A 27989-nucleotide genomic window follows, 5' to 3' on the forward strand; every position below is an offset into this window, starting at 1 on the left:
TTAGAGAGGTTTGATTTAATAAGAATAGTGAAAGGTCGTAATATATCGAATGAAAATCAGCCATTGCGAGGGCGCTCGTTTCTATTGCTTGATCGGGCCAGTGACGAGAACCGTATCGGTGTCGTTGGATGACGTCAGATACAAGATGGCCACTGTCTCTGGGGCACACCACATCGAATAAGGACCACGAACGAAACGGTAGGCTTAAGGGTGGGGAATTGTAAAACCGAAATTGGCTTAAAGAAAGAGAGAGAGGGGGAAGAGAGAAAGAGAGAGACAAACATATAGAAAGAGAGAGAAAGGATGAGTAAGCAAGAGAGAGAGAAAGAAAGACGGAGAGCGCGGGAGGGGAAGAATAATTGGAATCGAGCGGCGTAGGTGTGTCAGTGTTCGGCCTTCCCCGCGATAATGCTGTTGTCATCGAGATGCCGAGATTCACACGTAGACTCGCGCGACTCCCAGTGTTCTGAGTCGCGATCACGACTTATATTCCTTCGAGTATCTTTTGGACGGTGAATAAAATAAACAATACGTAAAACTACGAAAGACTGACCGACAGAAAGAAAGAGAGAGAGCAACTCAACGTACATCTCGTGCTCTACCAAAAGAAGATTAGAAGAGGAACGAGAGTGTTCGCAAATTTTTCTTTTCTCTATCACTCTCGGTTTCTTTCTTCTTCGTTTTTTGTCTTTACCGAACAAACGAACGGCAAGCATATCGCGAATATTGAAGTTTCTAGAAGACAGAAAAAACGAATCCTTTTTCTGTCTCACTTTCTCTCTCTCTCTCTCTCTCTCTCTCTCTCTCTCTCTCTCTCTCTCTCATTCCTCTCTCTCTCTCTCTTTCTTTTGCATCAATCGGTTTTCATTTTTGGCGAAATATGTACGCAAGAAAACTTGCCTGAATGAAACCGAAACTACGAACCGGGAAAAAGGGCAAGATAATTGCTTGAGTTCCCTTAAATTTTGATTATTACTATCGCCGTGCTTTCTGTTCTGTGCTAAGGTCCTCGTTGATTGGACGTCAACAGAGACTGAGAGGGAAGGAAAGTGAGAGAGATAGAGATATCGAACTTGGTACTGTCGAACGGCACAGGAGTAAAATAGTAGTATAGCGCAACGATTTAGTGAATAAAAAGTGGGAGGAGTGAAGAATTACACAGATGATGGAGGGGAAACATGACGGTGGCCGGTGTTCTGTAAGGTTTTTCACAGTGTAAAAGTGTACTCAACCGTTCTTATTCGTCGCGTTTACTTTTGTGCGATCGATTCGAACGAAGAGAGAACGAACCATAACGTATCTCGATTTCGAGTGGTCCAATTCTGTTATAGTTTTTCATTTTTATGATTGTGAGAAAAAAAGGAATTAGTGAAAGAAAAAAGAAGTCGTATGTACAACGAACAAAGGTGAAAGGAAAAAAGAAAGAAAAGTATTCAGTGGCCCTTCTATATATTGGACATGAGCACGACTTTTCGTGTTCGTTCGTTGTTGTCATCGCCGTCGTCATCGTCGTTGTCGTTATCATCATCATCATCATCATCATTGCTACGGGGAATAAGGTGCCGCCAATACTTTCGTTTACGATACGAATATCATCGGTAGAGGATCGTTTCAACGCAGATTATCCAACCGGTCGCTGCTTTTCGTGAAACGAACGTCCGAGCGTCGACAAACTCTACGATAGCGTTAAGCTTCACGAGTACGACGTCAGAGGGGCGGCGATACGCGACTTCCGTGCGTGCCTCTTCGCGCTCCGCCTACCAGTTACCGTCGCTAGTTCCGCGAGAGAGGACTACGTCCTCCTCTTTTTTTCATATTTTACATCTTTTCCTTTTATTTTTTTTTTCTTCTTTTTTGAATGTCGTTCAATTTGATCGATCCAACGAAAACTCGCGGACGAAGGAAGCGAAGACCAAGGAAAATGATTAAGTGAGAGGAGAAGGAGGAAGAAGAAGAAGAAGGAGAAGGAGGAAGAAGAAGAAGAAGGAGAAGAAGAAGAAAAAAAGAAGTAGAAGAAGAAGAAGAAGAAGTAGAAGACGACGTACGGTAGAGTGGAGTAGTGTGCGTGTGTGCGTATGTGAGTGAGAAAGAGAGGAAGAAAAAGTGAGAAAAAAGCAGCAATATATATCCCTTCGTTTCTCTCATCACTATTCTCTCTCTCTCTCTCTCTCGCTCTCTCTCTCTCTCTCTTTCTCTCTCTCTCTATTTATCTATGTATATATCTGTATCTCTCTTGTTTTGCTATCTCTCGCTCTCGCGCACGTGTGCTTCTTTATAAAGTGTAGTGTAGTGTAGCGTGTGTGTGTGTGTGTTTCGTTCATTACTTACACTCCACTGACCGATCATTACTGTTGCCGCCGCCGTCGTCATCATTGTTGTTGTCGTCGCCGTTATCATTGTCATCGTCATCGTCATCATTATCGTCATCAACATCGTTATTTGTCCTTTTGCGCGCTGAAGTGATCAGAATTTACGGGCGTGTTAACGAAAAAAAGAGAAAAAAGGGTGAGAAGAAAGAAGAGGAGGTGTGGAGGTGGGAAAGAAGTGAAAATAAAATAGCGACATCAAAATGTGGAGTGCGATGTGTGACGTGATGCCAACGATCGCGGAGGACAGTATCAGCCAAAGAAGTTCGCAATTCTCTGGCGATGATGCGAACTTCGAACAATTAATGGTTTCGATGTTGGACGAAAGGGACAAGCTAATGGATTCGTTGCGTGAGTGTCAGGAACGGGTACAGGAGGCTGAGACCAGGGTGAGGGAACTTGAGAAGGAACGGGACTCGCTCAATCGTCAAATTTATGCCAACATTCCGCAGGTATGAATCTTTATTTCATTTTCTTTTCTTTTAAGTTACGCCTACGATAGGATATGAGATAAGACAAAATTTTTCCTCTCTCTCTCTCTCTCTCTCTCTCTCTCTCTCTATATATATATATATATATATGCGTCTCGTTTAACTCGCGACTTTTGCGCTGTGGGTGGTGATAGGTTAAAGAGGGGCAAAGACATCGAGAGAGAGCGAAAGAGCGAGAGAGAGAGAGAGAGCAAAAGAGAGCGAGAGAGAGAGAGCGAAAGAATGAGAGGGGGAGAGAGAAAAAGAGAGAGGGAGAGAGAAAAAGAGAGAGGAAGGAAGGAAGAAAGGAAGGAAAGAAGAAAGAAAGAGAAAGGTCGAAGGACCGAAGACAGACTCGCACGTGTACAGTTTGCAAAACGTGTGCTGTATATCCCGCCCATGGGCCATCTCGTAAGCGAATTACTCATTTCAACATACATATGCCTCTTCTACTAATTCGTCTCTCTTGGAGTGCTGTTTACATTGATCTATTTTTTATCTTTTTACGTTTTTTCTCTGATCATTTTTTTACGAATTTCTACGATAGTTAAAAGTTAAATTCGTTTCTTATGGTTTTATCTCATCATTAGTAAAAACTTAAGAAAAAAAAAAAAAGAAAAAAGAAATCAAAAGACAATACGATTCCACGAAACGTAATTTCACAAAGAAGGATCCGATTTGCAATTAATTACGATCCCAACATAACGTTGAACTTGTACGGCTACCGTAGAATTTTTTTAATTGCGTTCTATCGCAACTACTATGGATCTCTAATTACTGGAACGTTTACGTAATGATTACGGTAGAAACGATTCAAGACTATCCAGTTGCCCGCGTTATCTTTGCGCGCTGTCCTACTTTCTCGAGATATGCACATTACTAATTGTGTAACCGGCTTCTCTTCGCAGATAGTTATTTCTCATTTTGAAATATCATCCATTCGGTAACCACTATATAGTACAAATTAATCTCTATTTTCTTTTCCATCATTGCAAGAATGTTCTTATTATAACGACACTTGTTATATCGGATAATTTCGTGAAATATCGTTCATCTCGTTTGTATCCGAAATTCACGCGCGAAATTTCAAACATTGAGTGAGTCATATATGCAACAGTGGATCTATGCTTGTTTTCAATTATCGAAAAATGATAATCGATATATTGTTTAAAATTGATACAGAAATAAGAAAATAAGATACAGAAATAAGAAAACGATCGAAGATATACATTCTTGCCGTTATTTAAGCCTATAGATCATCGGATGATCGATAGAACATACGGAGATTACAATCTCTTTTTATTTCGATGTCAATATACATATAGATAGATGTATGTATATATATATATATATATATATATATGTCAAATATAAGTAGGAAGATGACGCGTTAAATCAAGCCGACCTATTGTACATCGTGCGTATAAAGAGCTACGTCCGGTTCGAAAATCGATATTGTCCGCGATTTGGTCCAATTCCAATGGTATGCGGATGGATCGATATAGTTAACGCGCAAATGCTTTCCGACCTTACATAATATCTATCCTATGTATGTATATATACGACGTAAGAGATGCATACTTTTCTAATTTCTACGTGCGATATAAACATGTATGTAATTTGTACTTAGCTTTGTATTTATTATAACGAGTCACGCTAGAAAAGCATATATACATCTACATATATGTATGAACAAATAATTGTTATTTTCTCTTTCTCTCTTTCTCTCTCTCTTTCTCTCTCTCTCTCTCTCTCTCTCTCTCTCTCTCTCTCTCTCTCTCTCTCTCTCTCTCTCTCTCCCCCTTTCTTTTTTATATACCATTTTGTTAAAAAGTGTATATCAGGATTATATCATAAAAAGATCGTTTATAAGTAATCCAATCGTATTTCTGTTATAAAAAACATTTTAACGAAAAAAGATCTTGCCTAAGTTCATTCTTCTTAGCTCGTCGTTTCACGTGATTTTACTTGAAACATAAATAAATACGAGGCGTTAGTAACGAGAGAGGGAAAGAAAGAACTTACGATGTGGAGCACCGATACATTCTCGGGATAAGGGAGAGAAACCGGTGGCTACATCGATCCATTCGTTGCCCGATTGGCTTTTATGTACGTGCGAGAGGAATATATAGACGATATTTGGTAGCCTCGTGCTTTTATTTCGTGGATGACGCTCACTGTTGCGCCTTTTAGATGTTATGACATAATCTTATGAATTATCAATGATTTATATTGAGTAAATATTGTTTCTGATGAAGTATAGAAAGTAGTTCGATTTGACTTATTAATGATTCATTACAAGTATGTTTGGTGAAAGATCATAAACTTGTTAAATGAAAAATATCTACCTTCAGTAATTAGTTATTATTATTAATAAGTAATGATAAACGATAATATGTATTATTGATAATTTTAGTTTTTATTTTAATTCTCTCTCTCTCTTTTTTTTTTTTAGTGAGATATATAACTTCCATATTCTATCGATCTTGTTAGTATAGTGATAATCATTTCTCTTTATTACACTTGTTTGATAGCTCTCGATCGTCTTACAACTAGTTTACGTAAATCAATGATAAAAATATTCGAAAATTCTTGATATTACAGGCTTCTATAAATATTACTTTTTATTGACTTTGGAAATATGCGTTTCTGAATGAACTACATTTTTTATAGAGAAAATAATGCAAGGATAATATGTAATTATTATCATTCAAGGAATAGGAAAATATAATGAGTGAACATATTGATAATCATTAACAAAAAAAAAATCATTGGAAATGATTCTTAATATTTTTTCTTTCTTTTTCTTCTTTTCTCTTTTATGTATAAATTACTTTTTACAGATGCGGAATCATATTCAATATCACACTGTATTACATTCTTGTTTCCGGATAAAGAATTATAAATGAATTCTTTTACAAATATTGATATTCTCTTAATATTTGTATGGTTTGTTTGATGAATTGACTAATCGAAATTTGCATAAATTTCAAAAATTACTCGTTCGTACGCGCAAGTGTGACAAATCGACATTATTAAATCGGTGTTACTGACTCGTTGATAAAAATAATCTTTATATATATATATATATATATATATATATATATATATATATATATATAAATTTTTTAATTTGTTTTCTTTCTTTTTTTTTGTTTAATAATGCGATATGATCAGTAGTCAATATCAATAAAAAATGGACCTTTCTTTTATTGATAAATATTTACTCATGTTTAATATTTCCCGTGAAGTTTACGGTCAAGGAGATACGTTCCAAGATAGATTTTAATTTCAATTCGAATTCGTTCAAGTTCTTAATAAGAATTGGAGCGATTAAAATAAATTAATCTTTTAATGACACGATCTTTCTGTTCCACTAAATTTTAATTCAATGTTATGGTACAATCACTATTTTTTATGTTTGCGTTACCATTCTCCGTTTTATCTATTATTTCATTGTATTGCGTTTTAACTTTCTCTAGTTAAAAACAAATATATATATATTTATATATATATATATATAAATAAATATATATATATATTTATATACATATATATATATAATAAAGAAATTATATAATATTACTTATACTTATAAAAAAAATCATTTAAAACTTCGGATATAATGTAACTATAAATTCTGTGCCTGATGAAATGTAATAAAACGTAAAAAGACATAAGCACACGTAAATACATATATATCTAATTGTAAGTATTTAATTTGAAAGATTAACTCATGGCAAAGTATCAAAAATATAAAAGTGTATATGCCAGAAAAAGAGGAAAAAAAAAGAATAGAAAAAATCTTCTTGCGAACCCTTTCGTGTAGTTTAAAAATATCTATATTAATCGTCAAAAAAAAATCACGCGTGATAAGAGATTAAAGATAAAATATGTCTGCGTTTATTGTATATCTTCAATTTATCTTTTTTTTTTTTTTTTTTTTTTTTTTTTTTTTTTTTTTTTTTAGCATTCGTAATTCCAGTGTCGTTATTCACTTTAATCTTCGTGGCATGAGAACGGACTACGTTTAAGTATCAAGTCGATGTTAAGAGATCGCTAACAGGTCGAATTCTTCGGGTTATTCATTTCTCGAGCTGATTAGTTAAATGGAATTAGCGAGAGAAAATCGGACGTGTCATCGTCGCTGAATTTCTATGAACATTTAGAGAAATTTTTGGTACTTACAATTAAATTATCTTTGAATGTTCACACACATCACAAGCATGTTCGATGTTCAATCCAAGTACATATTTTTTTTTTTTCTTCATTATGTCAATGAATTTGAAAAACAAAGATACGAATTTTATAGTATTACTCGAGAGCATTCACCTTTTTTTTCTGATCATCCAGTACTAACAATCTATTCTTTATTATTTATCTCTTTAATATACTATTTCTATATATTCTATTTCTTTTCTCACTTTAGCTTGGTATACGAGAGACTTTAGAGAAATTTTTCATGAATGTTTATATAATTTCAACCGATAGGCTATTACATATATATATATATATATATATATATATATATATATATATATATTTATATATCCATTATGATGAGGACAATCGTGGCTTTTCATCATGCAATATGCGGGACAGAAGTATCATGCGTGTTCTATCTCGTAACGATCCAAGTGCGAAGGGCAACGAGTTGCTCGGTCTACAGAACTATCCCTTTTCGATTTCAATTGTCATGTATTTTATTCTTTTTTATTTTTCTTTCAATTTTCTTTTCTTTTTCTTTCAATTTTCTTTTCTTTTTTTCCTAAAGATTAAGAATCGTCTTTCTTTTAACAGTGAAATTTTCTCAAACAGCTACAATGTCGTTACTTTCTTTGATCATTCTCCATTTGTTTCTTTTATCATACCAATCTCTTTGTTCGCTCTTTCATTACGCTTGTTCAAATTTCCACAGAATTTTCAGTTATAGTTATACGTTTGATCAAATCTTCAATCGATCTATTTATTATTCGATCTTCGAGCATTTTATACTTTGGTTAACATTAATGATTCAGTAATGATAAAAAAAGAAAAAAAAATATATATATATATATAGCAAGTTAGCAAAATGAATTATTGAGAAAACATGTTATCGAGAATAAAGAACAAAGTGAAAAAGAATAGAGAAAGAGAGAGAGAGAGAGAGAGAGAGAGAGAGAGAGAGAGAGAGAGAGAGAGAGAGAGAGAAAGAGAGAGAGGGAAGGATCTCTTTGATGTATACCATTTTTGTAAATTTTTTATCTTTTTATTTTTCACACGATCGAACGTCGTAAAACTGACCCGCTCTCGATTTCGACGCGTAATGTCGAAAGCACGGAGAGGGTTGTGAAAAAGGTCGGATGGTTAGCATGGAAAAGAGGAAAGCTTGTGGTAAAAGCGGCAGAGAGAGAGAGAGTGTGTGTGTGTGTGAGAGAGAGAGCGTCTACTATGTAACGACGAATAGCAAAAGATAAAGAAGAAGAAGAAGATGGTAGTAGTGGTGTGGTGGTGATGGTGATGGTGATGGTGATGGTGATGGTAATGGTAATGGTAATGGTGGGGATGGAACGGTGCGGTTTGGGGTAAAAATTTCTAGGACGAAGCTGAGGCACGAGTGCAATGCACCGGCGTTCTCTCGTATATACATACATACATACATACGCGATATACGCCGACTCCGCGATCAATACACACCCCACCCACTCGCTTCGTTGGCGGCGCATGAATGAACCTCGCCTTTTACACACTCTACTTGACGGTGCGCCGACGACGGCGACGACGACGACGACGACTACGAGAAGGAGAGAGAATACTAAGAGCTCTTACTCGCGCTCAACTCTTCGTTGTTCCGCCGTAGAGTAGTAGCGAACACGACCTCGACTCTTTCTCTCTCTCTCTCTCTCTCTCTATTTTTTTTTTCTTTTTTCGCTTCTATCTTTTTTTTTCTCTTTTTCTCTCGTTCTGACTACTGTCGATCATTATCGTCGATCTCATTGTCGATCACTATTCTTGCCGTTGTCGTCCGTTGTTGTCTTACTTGGCTGCTGTTCTCGCTTGTGAGTGGCAGCACCTCCTACCTTTATCGAGCTTAGGGTTCTCAACCTTTAAAAATTCATTTTTACTTTCGGCGAGAAAAATGAGTTCATTAGTTTAACTTTTTTTTTTTGTCAAAGACTACAAATAAATCGTTAGTCTGTAATTAACTTTTATGATATGATCATTTCTCTCTAATTTTTTTTTTTTTTTTTTTTTTTTTTTTTTTTTAATATGTTTCATATAGATCAAAAAGATTGATCGTTTTTCGTTCAAATGATAATCACTTAACCGTTGGAACCGTTTGTCAGGAGTAAATTCCTCAATAATCCAATTGCTGTTTTGAACAGGTTCAAAATCGTTGGAAAGAAATCAAGTGAAGAGACATAAAACCAAAACGAGCTCGATATACTCGCGACATTGTTATTTGCGGCTTTAATACTCGAGAACGTTTCTATTCAAAAATTTCGAAAGTTGCGCATGTGCGAGAAAGAGCGGCTGACATGCAAGAAATAAGCACATTTATCGAGTGCACATAGTTACATGTGCATCTGCTGCATATTAAGCTTACAACTCGTATTGTTAGATTTGTCTATTTTCCTCTTTTCTTTTCTTTTTTTTTTCTCTCTCTGGAACATTGGCTGTATTCCAAAATGATACAGATGGAATTAATAAAAAAATTTAGATACAGGTTATTCATGAATTTCATGAGAAATTATTTGATATAAATACAAGACGAAGCAGATCTCGTGAGAGAGTCACATGATGTTGTTCTCATCATTGTCAGACGTGAGCAAGTACTTTCCTTTTCGACGCAAACATTTCTGTTGAATCGAAGTCGCAGAGACTGCTAGACGATCTCGTCATTGCTAGAAGAGATCTTGCCATGCATCTTGATTTTATGCATACGTATTTCATATACATGTGTAAATATATATATATATATATATATATATATATATTCACGTTTATACATAAAATCCATGTGTACACAAATACACACATATATACACACGTTTTTCTATTCATATATATGATCAAACATTTTTCGCCACACCTCGAGAATGTGCATACCTAACTAATATAAAGCAACCAGATACACCTACTGAAAGGAAATATGATCTTGCTTGTGTATTGCAGGTGCTCTTATTGCTTGGCGAAGCCCGTTAACTTGATTAGTTAGTCCCTTCAAATTACTCGACCCTTTTTTGGTTATCGCAATTAATTCAATTTTCTCTTATGATTTTTATGCTTTCTTTCTCTCTCCATAGTTAATATATTATTGACCAGTTAAAAGTAATGCGTTTCACTGGCTATATTCATAATTGAATTCAAATCGTTATTAGAATATTAAATAATCAGGAAAATTGATAACATCAAAATTAACTGAACACTATTCAATACAAAAAAAAAAAAGAAAGAAATAATAATACTATAATAACAACTTATATAATTTTATACTTTAATAATTACGTTTGGATATATGTGCAAATATGAGAATTCCTGTGATCGATTGATAATGTGTTAATATGTACGAGTATATATACACGTAGTAATCATAATCGTAGCTATTGAAAGGATTCTTCGTATATTGACCCAGAGGAAAAGACAAAAAAAAAGGGAAAGAGAAGTCGCACGGTAAGAGAGAATTAAATTGCCCATGAAGCTGCTTCTCGAGTGCTTGTTTCATTGCGAACGAAGCCTAAATCCACGTATGAATGAAGCTGCTCGCGTGCACGACGATTCAGTCATAACGTGTGCGAGTTCTCTTTCTTTCTCTCTCTCTCTCTCTATTCCCCTTCCCTTCCTCTTCCTTCCTCACAGTCGTTCGCTGACTCTAAGTCTTTCGCCATCTTCCTTCATTATTTTACATACCTCTGCGAATCTTTTCTATATTCTTATCTCGTCAAATTCGTTGACGCGTTTAAACGGCAACAATTTCAAAAGAAACTTATATTTAATCTTGCATTCGATTTTTTAAATTGACATTGAGACTTGTTCTATCGATTTTATGATAAATTGATTTATGGAATTGATTGAGATAAAAAATATCGAGCTTAAAAAGCAATTCAAATTTTATCATTCGAACTATATTATAATAAATCTATAAAATAATTCTTTAACTTAAAAAAAAAAGTATTCGAGAAACTTTTACGCATTGAATTTAAATCCAGAATATCATATTTATTATATTAGTTCGACCAATAAGTAATGTCGGAACTTACAATGGTTTTTATCTAAATAAATAATAAATACTGAATAAACAATTGTAAATATTTTTTAATAAAATTTAGTTACAAATTTTAAATATTAAATTATAATACAAGTAATGTAAGTAATAAATAAGTAATATAAGTAATAAATAAATAATATAAGTAAAATGGAAAATGTTGAAAAAAGAAAAAAATAAAATAAAAGAAAAGAAAAGGAAAAATAGCGATATTTAATTAAACATAAAATAGTAAAATTCTGATATTACTTATTGATCAACCAATAATATTGGTTTTATTTTTAAAAATTACACGAACGGAACATAAAGCAAAACTACAAATATATATATATATTTTTTTTTCTTTTTTTTTTTTATTCCCCCGGTAAAGTAAAAGAAAGTTGTTTCATTTGGTGTTTTGCGGATAGAGTGACATCGAAGAGGTGGAAAGCAGTCACATCTTGCAATCACGGCAAACGTGAGAATAACGCGTATCCATCCTTGCGATCGGACAACAGGGGTGCGGATATTGCAGCAATCGTTTGCATAGTTTCCAACCTGCGCCACGTTATTGAACCGCGAACGCATGTCGTACCATGCGCGCGTACGAATACGAATATAAGCGAGGACGTATTATGAGTATCATTCTCTCTCTTTCTTTCTCTTTTTTCTCTTACTCTTTCACTCGTAAACACTCAAGCACGCACGCACATGGATGTATAAATACTTACATACGTATGAATGCATGTGAACATAGATACATATATCTTTATGTTCACGTACATTTTCTTGATCGAATCTTTTATATAATATGCAAGAATATTTGTTTTGTTTTTATTATTTGATTTATTTTTGTTATTTTTATTTTTTTATTTATTGATTGATTTATTTATTATTATTATTATTTTTTTTTTTTTTAATTTGTTCGAAATGACCTCAAATATTCAGACGAATACAAAATGAGTGGCAAAATGTCGAATAGTTTCTTTATAACGTAATAGTTTCTTCAGATGTAGTCTCGCGATAAATAGAAACGTCGAAAAGCGTAGAAATATTCTGTTGATTAAGAAAAAGAGAGAGAGAGGGGAGAAGAAGGCTTATCTATTCGTAGATGACTTTGAATTCAGGTAATAAAATCTGACAATTTCTCGTTATTATGCAAGTATTGCGTGTTATACGTTTCTATATCGTATCATTAAAATAGCAATGAGATGATGCAGACGTAGATTCTTCTTCAATGTTAGGCTGCATCTCGAGTGTCTATAAAAAAGAGAAGACATATGACTTTTTTCTCATCCGTGTTTTACATTCATATTGATACGAACGGTACAAAACATGAAGTGATAAACATTTTCTATCTCTCGATTGAATCTAAATTATAATTGTTGGAGGATAACTTTAAATGTATGAGATTATTACTGATGTAAGTGCAATCGGTATATTTCAAGGCACTTTTTTTATTTCTAAGAATTGTATAATAACACGAGGTGAAAAATGTCTAATCATTATTAAAGGACGGCGAACGATTAAGAGAAAAAAAAGAAAGTGATTTGATCTTCGCGCGCGCGTGTGTGTGTGCGTGCGTATGTTTCTTCTTGGTAGAATGAAATTGTCCAATTTAAACGGGGCGTAATAATTCGCATTGAGAAGCTAATTAATCGTTGAGAAAATAAATACTGTGTTTCATCTCGTTATCTCTACTCCAAAGATGATGGTGTCGAGTTTAAGGGGAAATATCGAAGCACACGATCAAAGGATATGAATAATTTGTTTTAATGGACGATTAAATATAGCGACCCATATTTTTCTTTCTTCCCTTATCGACAATATATTTCGCGATGACCTACATTTTTCTTTTTTTTTCTTTTCAACCTTTAACCCCCTCCCTTTCTCCTCTCTTCATTTCTTCATTTCTATCATCGTCTTTCTCGGAGATAAATTTAAAACTATGAACAAAAGTAGCGATGCTTTTGAAATATTCATTTAGTTCGTAACAGAAATTATTTAACGTTTTACGATTCGATAGTATTCTTCGTAGATCTATTAATCTATGATAATCTAGTTTACGTCTTTCACGTGTACCTGGTATATTTAGAAACTCATACTCTATCTTTATTGTATATACTAATCTCTTAAGTAAAAATCTCGGAACATGTGATCGATGATAATTTTGTTGATTATAGTCTTTTATTATCAAACTGTATATCCTGAAACAGCACGCATACATTTCTGTATGTGTGCGTATGTGTACGATTACTTTCTTTGATAAGAAACAAGAAAATTTGATACGAATATTAATAAGTATGCAATAATAATTGTTGGTTGCAATAATTTAAAAGATTTAAGAAGAAGTTCTTTAAGCAGCATGCTTTTAACTTATGTTACAGGAACTGTCACAATTAACAAAAGAATTAGCAGCGGCCCGTGAAAACATTTTACAGAGAGAAGAAGAAATATCAGAATTGAAAGCAGAACGGAACAACACACGTGTACGTGAATAGTTATATTTCCTGCATAAAATATAAATATAAATAAATAAATATATATACTATATATATAATATAATATAATATAATATAATATAATATAATATAATATAAATATATGTGCTATAATTTTAATATCTAACATTTCGTGGAACATATATTACATTAAAAGAAGAAATTAAAAAATAAATAAAAAATAATAAAACATTATTATCTCCGACGTTATATTTATTGATTGTTCAGCTTCTACTGGAACATCTTGAATGTTTGGTTTCTCGACACGAACGATCGCTAAGGATGACGGTCGTAAAACGTCAAGCCGCGGCACAATCGGGCGTGTCGTCGGAAGTTGAAGTACTAAAAGCTTTAAAGAGTTTGTTCGAACATCATAAAGCTTTGGACGAGAAGGTACATATTTTATCGTATTTATAATTTTCCTATTCGTATTTTTTCTATCCTTTTGAATCGTTTATTTTGTCATTTATTTTTAAATTTTTTAGGTACGCGAACGATTGCGCGTAGCTCTCGAAAGGAATACGAGCCTTGAAGAGGAATTGGCCCATACCAAAGAAGAGGTACGTTATTTTATTGAACTGTCAAAAAGTTGGTGCGAATTATCTTCCATCTTCAGTAAGATCAAATTAAAATGATTTACAAAAGAAAAACGATTTATAAAAACTTGGTCAAATGCCTTGATATGTTTTGATATATATGTATATGTGAAAGAAAAGAAATATCAGAAAGTTCAACTTATCTTCCTTTTTAAGTCCTTCATATGGATTTAAAAATTCACGAAATTTGCGTCACTAGTTTATCTTATTCCTAAACTTTTTTGGGCCGATATCAATTTTCGAAAATGGTAATTTTTTCTGATCCACCATCAATGAATTCTCTTAATGAACATATAAACTATTATCATATTTTAATATTTAATGCGATCCACATTTTGTGAATCTCTGTGTTAGCGAAAAAATATCACAAACTTTTTGGACAATATTTCATAAGATTCTCTTATAATTATTTATTAATTATCCATTAATTTTTCGAATTATAGCTCCAACAGTATAAAGTAAGTGGAATTACGCCTAAAGCCATAGATGACAAACCTAAAGAAAATGGTCAAACAGACGATGGTCAACAACAAAACAAGGTATGAAAAACAATATTTCTCAATACAACATTGCACATTCATGTAAACACTCTCACAAAAATTTCACACAAATTGCTATTTCATATCTCGCATTGATCATGTGTACATGGAGGTGTTCAAACTGTTTGAGAGTCATGAATTGCATTTATGGAATATTTCACTACGCATGCTCGTGTTTAGCATAAATCCTCTTTTGCCGGCTAATTGTCTATTCAAAGCGGTAGATTTCATTTTTGGCATCATTGCAGTTGCACTGTGTTCGAAAAATAAATCCCTTTTTTTTTTCTTTTTTTTTTTTTTTTTTTTTTTTTATTGACGAATTCATAGAGGATTATTAATGATATCGAATTTCGGTTTCCTCCTTACTTATCGTCCTCATTTCATTTTTCATCGGCTATACATTTCTCGAATGTGTGATATGTGTATATGGATTCTTGCCTCTTGGTAAGTGGAAGGATAAAATTTATGTTTAACGGATATTATATTAAAATGAAAGATAAAGAAAATAATTCAAATCTTACAAAAGATAATATTAGAAAGTAATTGTTCTATAAAAATAATTAAAATTAAGTATTTATTCTCATCAGTGTCATTGCCATTTCCAAATGTATTATTGGGATAATGTTGATAGAAACTTTCGTTATAAAAAAAAAAACTTCCTAAATATTCTTTCAAATAAATTTTTTTTATTGTGTTCGTGAAATTCTCCTTCTCTTAGCGATATTGAAATATTTGAAATGAAATATTTCTAAATTTGGAATTCGGTAGGATAATAGGTTTATATTCGTTCCCTTCTTCTTTTCATCCATCTTACTCCTTGCATCCATAAGAATGCATCTGCAGTAGTGCACGGTAGTATTATAGTCGCGTAGCTGTTATATGTAGATTTTGGGAATTACGCGGCAATGCAGGACAGGCAATGCGAGCGAGGCATTCTGAATGTAGTGTTGTGATCGGGCAGAATGAGACTGAGCAGGCTGAAAGTCAGCAGGAGCCACAACAGCAGCTTCAACAGCAACTACAGCAGCAGCAGCAGCAGCAGCAACACGCAATACAAAAGCTAGGTACAGAGAAGCCAACAGAGATAGCAAGCAGATTGAGCAATGGCAGTCTTGATCCATCCGACCAGGATTCGGCAGTACGAGTAATAGACTTGCAAGCCACTCTTGATAAGCAGGTATGGAACTGTTTTATAGCAAGATGCTAGAAACACAATCATTATAGAGATTCAGGTAGATCTCTATATATAAAAAAATAAAGCGTGTTATTATTATTATTATTATTATTATTATTATTATTATTATTATTATTATTATTATTATTATTATTATTATTATTATTATTATTATTATTATTACTATTATTATTATTATTATTATTATTATTATTATTATTATTATTATTATTATTATTATTACTATTATTATTATTATTATTATTATTATTATTATTATTATTATTATTATTATTATTATTATTATTATTATTATTTGCTCTCTATATAACAAGTATGTGATTTTCTAAGACAAGATCTTTTATAGAATGAAAAGCGTTTTAAAACTATGTTCTGCATGAATTTATTTTTGACTTTAATCCGTGAATAAATACATAATGTCTAAAATTTTACACTAACTCATTTATATATTCTTTACTCTTTATTTGGAACAAAAAATCTGTCAAATATTAAAATTATAATATTATTTTATTTAATATATTATTTAAATTAAAATAATACTATAAAATCTTTCTTGGTTTTTCTTTTTTAATATAAATTGTTTTATTATATTATTTATTACTTAATTACATTAAATGCATGATATTTCATTTAATAATAAGTATTGTTTTAAAATATTTGTTAGATATATACTATTGATTATGATAAAATAAATAATAAAAAATGTAGGACCTTTAACACTTTAATAACTTCAATTAGATTAATTTATAAATCGATATATATATTTTTTCTCTCCCATTCCCCCCTCTCTCTCATTATAGTTTAAATAAATAGTGAAATTCAATGTGATTCAGTTTACTTAATAAAAGTTATTAGAAATAATATAAATTTAGCTATCAGCTGTGATATGCTTTACTAATTTATATAACTATATAGTTTATATGCAATTTTTAGTAGACAAGTTATTTCTAATATTTTTATATTATTCAAATAGTACAACTTGAAACATTTATTACCATAATATCTTATCTTAAATAACAATGCCTATGGCACGATGTGGAATGATTAATATCTGTAAATGTCAAGCATACTGTATTTGCATGTTTAGTGAATAAGAACTGATTTTATTTGGAAAAAACATAGTTTTATTTCGGAAAATTTATAATTCATATATAGGATATTTGACACAAACATTTATACAATTATGTATATCTTCACTTTTTATTGTATTATTACTACTTATATATATTTCATATAATATATATATATATATATATATATATATATATATATATAAACTTTATTTTTGTATTTATTTTAATATTATATGATATAATAGTTCTGTAAAAATATGTGTTTTCCGCAAAAGTATTTTTTAAACACTTTTATTGTACATACAAACTAATACTGCATCAACTTAATAAATTAAACTTATATTATTACTCTAAGTAAGAATATTTGTTTATTATTTCAGAGTACTGAGTTAAGTACATGGCAACGGCGTGTAGCAGAATTGAGTGGACGAGTTGCAGAATTAGAAGAAACACTCTCTAAAACTCAGAAGGATCTTTTAAAAACTCAGGAAATTAATGTTAAGTTGCAAAGAGATCTGCGTGAAAATGTTGCACAGAAAGAGGACCAAGAAGAAAGGATTGCAACTCTTGAAAAACGTTATCTCAATGCTCAACGGGAATCAACTAGCTTACATGATCTCAATGAGAAATTAGAACAGGAGCTTCAACATAAAAAGGCTCAATTAAAGGTACTCTAGTGCAGATATTAATCGACTTAAATAGAATTCGTTATTTTGTAAAATAACATTTTTACTATTACAGCTTCAAGAAGAAAAGATAGCAGCTATACAAGAAAAATTGGAACTTGCTGAACAAAAATTAACCCAATATGCTAAGTTACCTGAAATGGAAGAACAATTGAAGCAGAGGATGGAGGCTCTGACCCAGGTGAGGAGGCCCAACCAGGTACGCAGGGGAATCATATAATTGCACTGTCAATTTTCCCTTTTTTATTCCTCTGCACTTTTACTGAGAACCCTAAAATATATACATACATGTCTCTAGAAAGCTTGTTCTTGATATCTTGCATCATCAATGCAAAATAATTTTTCTTATATTTTATTTGAAAAACTTCAAGTTGTCTGTGTTGTGCAACACATGTAACATTTAGCTATTTTTATTTTCTTTTTTTTTCCATTTTTCTTTTTTATGAATATCCCGTGTAAGCAATACTTTAATGTGTTACATACACTATTTAACAGATGCATTCAATGTTAAAAACACTACGGATTATTTTTATATTTACCCACAAAATACTGATATACACAAGTACAAGATCTATGATATTCAAAGATTAATATATATATATATATATATATATATATATATATATATATATATATATATATATTATATATGTATATTTACTTATTTATTTATTTATATGTCTGTGATATACATTCACACATACATACACACGCTGCTTACCTGGTTGACTAATTTTTTCATTACAAATAATCCACAAACAATTTCAAACATATATCATTCTATACATTTATATTTAAAGCTTTGTCATGATTTCATATAATTCTTGTTATTTCACTAAAACAGATTCATTCTTCAGGCACAAATTTGTGTTTCTATACTGTGCATTCTTCTGCTTCTACATTCGTTTCCACTCTAATATTGTCTGGAAAGTAGTTTTCGTGTATATTAGAGATACATACAAAATAAAGGGAAAGGATGGAAGGAAGAATCAAACTTCTAATTAAAAGAATATTGTATTAGAAATTTCACAATTTTATTTTTAACTTGACATATGCAATAATTGTAAAAATCTATCAAATTATTTTGATAAATATATAATGTTTTCTTTATAATGAATCTTAAAAAAGTAATAAGTAATAAGTAAAAAAGTAATAAGTAAAAAAGTAATAGTATCTCATAAAAAATATATTGGTAAATTTTTCAAAGATTATTTGCTTATTAACATTTAATTTTAACTATATAAAATATCTAATAAGCAGGCCCAGGAGAGGCATGGTAGTGCAGAAGATAGAATACAAAGGTTAGAAGCACAATTAGAAGAGAAAAATGCAGAAGTAATGCGTGTCAATCAACGACTTAAGATGAATGAGGAACATAATACTCGATTAAGTGCAACCGTTGATAAACTTTTATCTGGTAAATAGTAAAATATATGTTGATAAATACATATATCACATCACATAATTTTAAATAATCTAAATTATTTTTTTAGAATCTAATGACAGGTTACAGACACATTTAACAGAAAGAATGGAAGCAATAGAAGAAAAGAATGCGATAACGCAGGAACTTGAAAAGACAAGGAAAATAGCTGAAGATTTACAAAATGAAAAAGCAGATATTGTTAAAGAACTAGGAAAAGCACGTCTCGAAATTGATAATGTGAAGAGACAAATGCTTCAGCAAGAAATTGCTTTTAATATTCAACAAACGGATGCATTGACTAGAAGTCTTTCTCCAAATGCTGTGGATCCTGGCTCATTTTCTAGAAGTGCAAGTCATAGTAGTTTTGACACACATTCATTACCTAGGAGAGGAGGCAAAAGAGCTGTGATAGAAGAGGATGCTTCAAAGGTATTTTGTTAGACATCTTATTTAAATGTTATTAAATTAAAAATTACATGGGAATTAGGATATTTTATATGTTTTTGTTTTTTCAGAATTATGTAGTACGTACTCTTGCGGAACAAGAATGGGAAAAACTTCAACAAGCTCATGTTCTAGCAAATGTGCAACAAGCATTTGATGTTTCCAGCGACGCGGAAGGTGACGGTGATAATGAAAGTATCTTCAGTTGTTCGGCAGAGGTAATTAGTCCAGCAGGACACACCGATGCTCAAACACTTGCGCTAATGTTACAAGAACAATTAGATGCTATCAATAATGAGATTAGATTAATTCAGGTAAATAAACTTTTTGGAAAAATTTGTATGAAACATTATTATATAAACACTATTATTATGTAGATTATAATATGAACAAGTTTTTTACAGGAAGAAAAACAGAATACCGAAGCACGAGCAGAAGAATTAGAATCTCGAGTAGGTAGCTTTGAACATATGAATTTATTAGCAAGAGGACGCAGTCTCGAGCGAGCGTCACCTCCATTAAGTGGTCGCTCTACACCAAAATCACATCACAGCCCTAACAGAGATTATTTACACAAATATCACACAGTGAGCATTTAATTTTATTTATTTATTTTTAATAGACATTCAATTTTTATATTACTTTTATATCTAATGAAATTTAAAAAATACAGTAAAATTCATCACTTGTATAGGCACCAGCATCAATGTCTCCTGCTCATTTACATCAGTATGCTGCATCCCTTGCTAGTCCTGGACAACTTTCAGAATCACTTCCTGCAAGCCAGGTTTACTGCTTATTAGTATCTTAATTGTATTATAAAAAAATAGACATTTTACAATATTATAAATTCTTGACATTATTGAACTGATAAAACTGGGTGCTTAATGCTTTCTGCCTTTGGCAGTTGCAGTTGTCTGGAGAAGAACTGCATTCAGTGAGTGAAAGAGACAGCGTTGGTGGTGCTGGAAGTGCTAGCAGCGATGCCGCTTCCCCATTGACAGCCAGATCACTCAGATTAGAACGTGTTGTGCAAGCACTTGCTCATAGCCAGGAAGAGCTAAGAAGGTATGTATGAGATAAACAAATTTAGCTTTTAAGGACACTCAAAAGATGAGCTTCTCTAGAGAAAAATGAAAATGTAGAATTTTTATGAAACAAATTTTTAACATTTACAAATATTTTCGTGACTGCATATGTATTTCATAATAGTAAAAAGCAATTATAAAATTAGTATATATTAACGTGCAAAAGGATCTCATATTGAAAGATAACATTTTTGAAAATATGCCAAAATTAATTGTTACAATTATTATTTCTACAATAAATTTATCAAGATATAGGTCAATATAACTATAAAATTTGAAAGATATACATTGAACTTTGTAAATTATTAGTTTCATAAATTTGCTATCCATGCTATCAGACGTACTGGACAAACAGGATTCCCCAGCAGTGGCTTTTCCCCACACAGGTTAATTAAAGTTTCTAGTACTGCATGTATTCCGCATTACATGCCGCTGTGCACGACATATTTGAGAGACAAATGTGGGCATAGAATAAATGATCTTGAGGTCGGCCAAAGTGAATTTAATGGTAATCTGTTTTTCCTCTGTCTCTTTCTCCCCCTCCCCCTCTCTGTCTCTATCTCTATTTCTTCTTCCCCCCTATCTTTTTCTCTTTCTCTTTAATTTTGTTATACACAAGATATTACACATACATATCCATATTACTTTCAAGAAATTTGTCAATCTCATCAGAAAGCTTTAAAATAATAGTTAAATGTTTTGTACAAGAGATATGATATTGATAAATATAGTGTCCCAGGCATAACGTACATGCCCACAGCCTCAATTTTCGAGCACAGTGGCAACGACGAAGCACCCGATAAATCTGCTAGATATGAGTCCTTGGAAGAAACTGATAGTAACTTCTTCCACGCATCGTATACTCAAGCCTGTCCAGTTCATGATATACATCGTTGTCTCAAACAGACGAGGGAACTTACGGAATCAAAAGAGTTGCATGGCATGCAAGATATACATCAGACATCTGTGCGAACAAGGTTGTTTTTTTTACAAACAAACTACAAAGGATACAGAGAGATTTGATAATATAAGTAACAAATATATTAGTGTATTTGTATAGTTGTGCATCAAGCTTTCCTTAAACATAATAAAAATGTGAATATATATAGCATTAAAATCTTTCTGTATCTTTGAAGATGATAACTTTTATCACATGGAAATTCCGTCTTATAAACAGTAATCAGATGTATTTCCAGGTTTTTATGCATATCATGTAATATCGAGTAGGTATTTTTACTTTGAATGTTTCCTTATTATTAATTAACGAGTTGAAGCTATTTATTTAGATGTTCGTGTAAAAAATTGCTTTTTTTATATGTTTGTATATGAAAATATTCAGTAATAGCAATAATTAGTAAATATTATGTTCTACAATAATTGCATAATTTGACAATATCTTAGCTGTAATAAATTTTTTATAGTATATAATATTTTTATGAAATATTAGAGTAAATATTATTGGTGTAGTAAATTATTTTGCTATATTCATTATATGCTAATTAATATTTTTGCTTATAACATTAATATCTATTATTGTTGGCTGTTATTAATTCTAATGCATTTGATACATCATTGCAATTTACTTGATCTTCGTAAGTTCCCAGAGTACACCATTGTGTTATCAAATATATAACAAATGGTATAAATAATACGATTTAATTATAGTTTTGAGAGTATTGCAGAGATTAGATGCAATCAATCTATACACATATTTTCTTATATTTTGATTACATTAAGTCTGTGACAAGTTAGTGTTATGTGATTTTTTGAACAAGATCAATATAATATAATAAACATAATAAATCATATAGAAGAGCACACAAGCAAGTAGAAATGTCTTGTGTGAGCTAGTGTAGTAGCACTGATTAGAGTAGAAATAGAGACTAGATTAGCGCTCCATGCAGCAGGCATGGACAACATAGCAACGGCGCACTCAATTCTGGGACTCCTCCTTCCCCATTGTCCTCACGCCACAGTAGCCAGGACAGTTTACACAAGAACAATCTATCCAGTGTTGGACTACCCATTGGACAATTGTCGAGTTCGCATCTGCACATGCAAACAACCATGAGTCCAGCAACAGCAGCTGCAGTGGCAGCAGCTCAGAAGAAAAAAGGCATAAAGAGCAGTCTTGGTAGATTTTTCAGTAAAAAGGAAAAGGTAAATGTTTTGTTGGCTTCACATAAATTTTTTTAAGTATAAAAATATTTTTTCTAATTATTTCCTTTTTTCTATATTAGATAAAAGGAAAGGATACAACGATGCCTGGAGATGTACCTGGTATGGGAGGTGCGAGTACACCAGCAGATCCTGATTATGGAGATAGCGTCTCTGTGGCAGGAACATTAGGGAGCAAGAGTGATTTTGATCGAAGAAAAAAGAAAAGGTATATTTATTTCCTCTACTTTAAATATGTTCAATAGATACAATAATCTAAAAATATAAATATAAATAAAAAAGTAATTTAGAGAAGAAACAAACAATAAGGAAGAAGAAGAAGAAGAAAAAGAATAGAAGTTTGTGAAAAGAAAAATTGTTTTTATTTTTATGATTATTGCGATCATTGGCACATCGGACTTGTTTTAGTCCCAGTATGTTTGGTAGTATGCTGGATTCTTCACGACATGAGCTATTGGCTGAAGCGATGAAAGCTGGAACACCTTTTGCTCTTTGGAACGGACCAACTGTTGTTGCTTGGCTGGAGCTTTGGGTGGGCATGCCTACCTGGTATGTTGCGGCATGTCGAGCTAACGTCAAAAGTGGTGCTATAATGAGTGCATTGAGTGACACCGAAATACAACGTGAGATCGGTATCAGGTATATTCCATTTACATTTTATCATTATAATATAGATTATTGTTATTGTTTTTAATAAAAAAACTATTAACAGATCGAGATTTTATATTTAATAAATAATCTGATTTATAGTAACTCTTTGCACCGATTGAAATTGAGACTAGCTATCCAGGAAATGGTGTCACTTACAAGTCCATCTGCACCTAAAACTTCTCGCACAACATTAGCTTTTGGAGATATGAATCACGAATGGATAGGAAATGTATGGTTGCCGAGTCTTGGATTACCCCAATATCGATCCACTTTCATGGAGTGCCTTGTTGACGCTAGAATGTTGGATCACCTCACTAAAAAGGATCTGCGTGGTCAACTTAGGATGATTGATAGTTTTCATAGGTATGTATAAATGTATGTCCGATTAAAATATACGTTTTTGATTATTTTTCAAGCCGTTAACGGGGTAGGAAAGAACTATAAAAATGTAATTACAAAAAAGTTTCTTCGTTTGCGCATAGATAAATAAATATATACTAGAAAAGGTAATTTTCATTACATTGATTTGTTTCACTGCAGAACAAGTTTGCAGTACGGGATTTCGTGTTTGAAGAGATTAAATTATGACAGACAACAGTTAGAAGAAAGAAGAAGGATGGCAGAAGGAGCTAATGTAGATGTTCTTGTATGGAGTAACGATAGAGTCATACGATGGGTGCAATCAATCGGTCTAAAGGTGCGATTAAATTCAATTATTGAAACGATAATAACGTTAAGAAAAGAAAAATAATTTATCTACATTATTTATCATAGGAATATGGAAACCATCTCTTAGAATCTGGAGTACATGGTGCCCTAATTGCTTTGGATGAAAGTTTTGATGCAAATAGTTTTGCTCTCGCTTTGCAAATTCCTACACAAAATACACAGGTCTATATCGAGTACACTATTGCATATATATATATATATATATATATATATATATATATATATATATATTTTGATATATATATATATATTTTGATATATATATCAATATCAATTAATTATAACTTCGCGCATTTATCGCATTTATTATTATTTTAGGCAAGACAACTTTTAGAAATGGAATTTGCAAATTTATTAACGGTAGGAACAGAGAGGCGAACGGACGTTTCTAATATGAAATCCTGATCCAACTCGTCAAACAGATTGCCCCATCTTCAACCCCATCATGTCTAGTCCAGAACCCCAGCTATTACTACTGTCTGTACGCAAGTGTGTTGTAAAAGTTGTAAGAGCTTCAAGTAACATCCAAAAGATATCTTCGTATTGTTACGCCATGTGGCACGCGGTAATAATATACATAGATGCGTGAACGTAAAATTGTAACGTAAAAACGATTGTATTTATTGTATGCTCAGAAGTGAGCTCTTAAATGTTTCCTTCATTTGTATGATCGCACATTTAATGACGTTCCGCGTGCCATATATTTTGACAAGAAATACCTACGCGTAAATTATTTTCTTATAGATACTGAAATGTAGGAGGTGGTCATGTGTCGCATCTGCATTCAAAGGAATTGCAGTATATCTCCTCGAAGGCCAAAATGAGTTGAACACAATCACGACAATAAATCCGCCTCATTTGACTTGTTATGTTTTTACGGGTAACAGATCAATTGTAGTTTTAGTAAGATATTGTTACATGGCACTTTAGATATTCTACTATTACTATTGCACCCTTCTTGTATTATATCGTGTACTTATATAATAATTCTGCATATAAAAGCGGCTTATGTTGTCGTAACTAGCACAAAATGAATGGTTAAAAGAAATTCACAATGATGCAGTATACACTCGGGGAATCGTTAATATTTTATATACAAAGACGGGGACTGCATTCTATGTTTCTGTGTCTGTAAGAGGACAATGATGAGCCGACAAGTCTATGTGTATCTTACTTTTCACAAATGGAACTTTAGAGTATTTGTTCTTCTTTCTTATTTCGATGAATTTTGAATGTTTGTAGAGTCACGTATATAATAAAAAAATACTACGTATTATAAATAAAATTCAACAAGTAACTATTGCAGATAAGAAAAGATCTTATCGAAAGAAATGCAATTACATAGATGCGTTTAAGAAGCTAGCCTGTTAAGAAAGACTCTTATGAACAGACATTTTATACCAAAATATGTGCGCAATGTATAGCTAAGTGTTTAAAACGTTATTAGGTATCCTAATATGAAACGACGTTTAATGTTAATTTATAATTGTCCTATCAAGGGACCGTATGTTATCGCTTTCAGGTGCATACCAGTAATAAAAATGTGCATATATACCAGTAAAAATGATCGTAACGATGAAGAAATTGTATCTTGATTTTTTGATGCTTTACAAAGAAATTATTTTATTTTCTTTACTTAAGCCGCGTTACTAAACCCTTCGAACGTTTCTTTTACTACTATTACTATTACTACTTATATTAATACTATTACTACTACTAATATTATTACTATTACTATTATTATTATTACTACTATATTATTACTACTACTATTACTGCTACTACTATTACTATTATTACTACTACTACTATCATTGCTACTACGCTACTACTACTACTACTACTACTACTACTACTACTACTACTACTACTACTACTACTACTACTACTACTACTACTACTACTACTACTACTACTACTACTACTACTACTACTACTGCTACTACTATTACTACTACAACTACTACTACTACTACTACTACTACTGTGTGTTACATCGGTAGCAAAAGGATCCACAACGCAAGCATAATTACACAGATAAAAAAGAGACTTAGATGAAATATACAGGAAGAAATGATTGGAGCCAATGGCAGTATAAACTATACCGACAGTGCTAGTGAAATTGCTAATAACAATAATAATGCAGAAGACAATGATTATGACGATAATAATAATTATCAATAAAACCTTTAAGATGCTAAAGAAGGTGGCAAAAGACTGAGAGACAAAGACAGCGACTGTAAAATGACAAATTAATCATGATAAAGACGATCGCAATGATGACAAGTTATAATGGTGATGTTGTTAATGTTGTTGATAATTGAGGAATCGTTGTTAATGTTTGTTTCCCTATAAAGTATCCCATGCAAGCTGTTCATTCGTTGTAGTTCCATAGCTCTGCACGATCTTCCGAAGGGGCGTTCACGTTATCAAATAATTTCTGCCAAAGACGTGTGTGACGCGATGCTTTTATAATAATTAAATATGAGCGCTTAAACGGCAGTGCCCCAATTGCGTGCAGATGCGTGAATGTGATACACACGTTTTGTACGTTCAATTGTACAAATTCATTGCGCATCGCCAAGTTGTCTTTTCTTTTAGCATTACCAGTCAATTCATCCACTTCTATAATGGTGAAAAGGACTCGCTAAAGCCAAAGCAATGCTACGCTACCTCTGTGCTAAAGTGCTCTGGTAGTTCTCTTTTTTTTTTTTAATTGCCATTGATGCAAGTTTATTTTGTTTGAAAAATTAACATAATGGATTATTAAATGATGCACCAGATTAAAATGGTTCAGATTTCTTAGTTAATTTTTCAAAGAATACGATAGAAATATTTTCTATCAAAGCTTCGTATGTATGTGTGTGTGTGTGTGAGAGAGAGAGAGAGAGAGAGAATGTGTGTATGTGTGTGTATGGGTGTATGTATATATATATACCTCTTTACTTGTATAATAATTATCTTGTTATTTGCAGAATTTATGAAGTATTTTATTAATTCTTGTCGCTCTAAAATCAACTAACTTTAGTTTGATTGCAAAAGAAAATGTTTAAAGAGAGAGAGAGAGAGAGAGAGAGAGAGAGAGAGAGCATCTTTATCAAAGTAACGTAATTACATTTATTGTTACGGAATATATTAAGAGAGTGTATAGACTTAATTTATATAAAATATACAGTCATGTAAAATTGATAATCTGCGCCTTTTGAAAGAACATGGCCGTCTCTCCCTTTCGGAAGAGTCATAGCAGTACTTGTAAATGACTGAACTTATTTGTAATGTATGCTAGTTAATAATAACTATTTATAGACATTCCAACGCGAGGACCTTCCAAAAGCAACCATTTGTAATCCCATATGTGTATGTACATCATGGATCAGTATGTAGCAGCTTTGACGCCTTCTATGTATCTAAGTATAAATATACATATAGGTACGAGAAAAACATATTTCTCAACCCAACCTCCGACTGATTGGTGTCGAATAGAGCTTGCTTAATCAGAAGCATAATCGAATATTTAAAAAACAATCATTAGGGATTGATTCAATGTATATAATGTTTTTACCGAGAATTTCACAAATTTTATTGTATTATTTATTATGATATGTATAAAGTATATTATACATGTATGTTTGATTTATATATAGATAATGTTTATACATAAATGAGCAAACATTTCTCATTTATGTCCACTTCAAAATTAATGTAATATGAATATTGTATTCCGCCGATTATTTGTATAAAAAATATCTCAATATTGTTCTGTTAAAAATTGAAATATTTAAGAATTCTCGATGAAAGTATAACTTTTTATTTTTCGTCTATC

General features: G+C 32.0%; 1 protein-coding gene and 1 long non-coding RNA gene across 22 annotated transcripts; both read left to right on the plus strand.

The window, feature by feature from the left end:
- The first annotated feature begins 182 nt into the window (after nucleotides 1-182).
- Liprin-alpha (PTPRF interacting protein alpha) lies at nucleotides 183-27944 on the plus strand. Of its 21 annotated transcripts, none has more exons than XR_014983337.1 (24): nucleotides 358-512; nucleotides 1006-2818; nucleotides 13448-13549; nucleotides 13790-13954; nucleotides 14047-14121; nucleotides 14601-14696; nucleotides 15658-15873; nucleotides 17345-17632; nucleotides 17706-17849; nucleotides 18908-19067; nucleotides 19144-19505; nucleotides 19592-19834; nucleotides 19925-20107; nucleotides 20215-20307; nucleotides 20428-20588; nucleotides 20947-20994; nucleotides 22516-22768; nucleotides 22849-22994; nucleotides 23195-23425; nucleotides 23537-23800; nucleotides 23978-24134; nucleotides 24212-24328; nucleotides 24485-24731; nucleotides 24911-27944. XR_014983337.1 is itself a non-coding variant. In XM_085662967.1 (23 exons), exons 2-23 carry the CDS (start codon nucleotides 2570-2572, stop codon nucleotides 24569-24571), a joined length of 3840 nt encoding a protein of 1279 aa, XP_085519093.1. In that variant the 5' UTR covers nucleotides 183-198; nucleotides 1006-2569; the 3' UTR covers nucleotides 24572-27944. The 21 variants fall into 21 exon arrangements, 17 of the variants coding, with proteins under 17 accessions (XP_085519093.1, XP_085519080.1, XP_085519114.1 ...); XR_014983338.1 differs by having other exon boundaries at nucleotides 24485-24671; XR_014983339.1 differs by having other exon boundaries at nucleotides 24485-24655.
- On the plus strand, nucleotides 21001-22475 carry LOC146873318 (uncharacterized). The gene is made up of 2 exons (XR_014983363.1): nucleotides 21001-21585; nucleotides 21793-22475. It is a non-coding gene; the product is annotated as an uncharacterized LOC146873318 (long non-coding RNA).
- Nucleotides 27945-27989: the final 45 nt, after the last annotated feature.

The sequence above is a fragment of the Vespa mandarinia genome, chromosome 1 (genome assembly GCF_050613455.1).
Source record: "Vespa mandarinia isolate Hongniang chromosome 1, ASM5061345v1, whole genome shotgun sequence".
Lineage (NCBI taxonomy): Eukaryota > Metazoa > Arthropoda > Insecta > Hymenoptera > Vespidae > Vespa > Vespa mandarinia.

Coding starts and splice junctions, on each gene's coding strand:
- Liprin-alpha (XM_085662967.1), top strand. CDS start 2,570: ATGTGGAGTGCGATGTGTGACGTGATGCCAACGATCGCGGAGGACAGT. Junction 13,550..13,789: donor CAGAACGGAACAACACACGT/GTACGTGAATAG, acceptor TTGATTGTTCAG/CTTCTACTGGAACATCTTGA. Junction 24,135..24,211: donor TGCAATCAATCGGTCTAAAG/GTGCGATTAAAT, acceptor TATTTATCATAG/GAATATGGAAACCATCTCTT.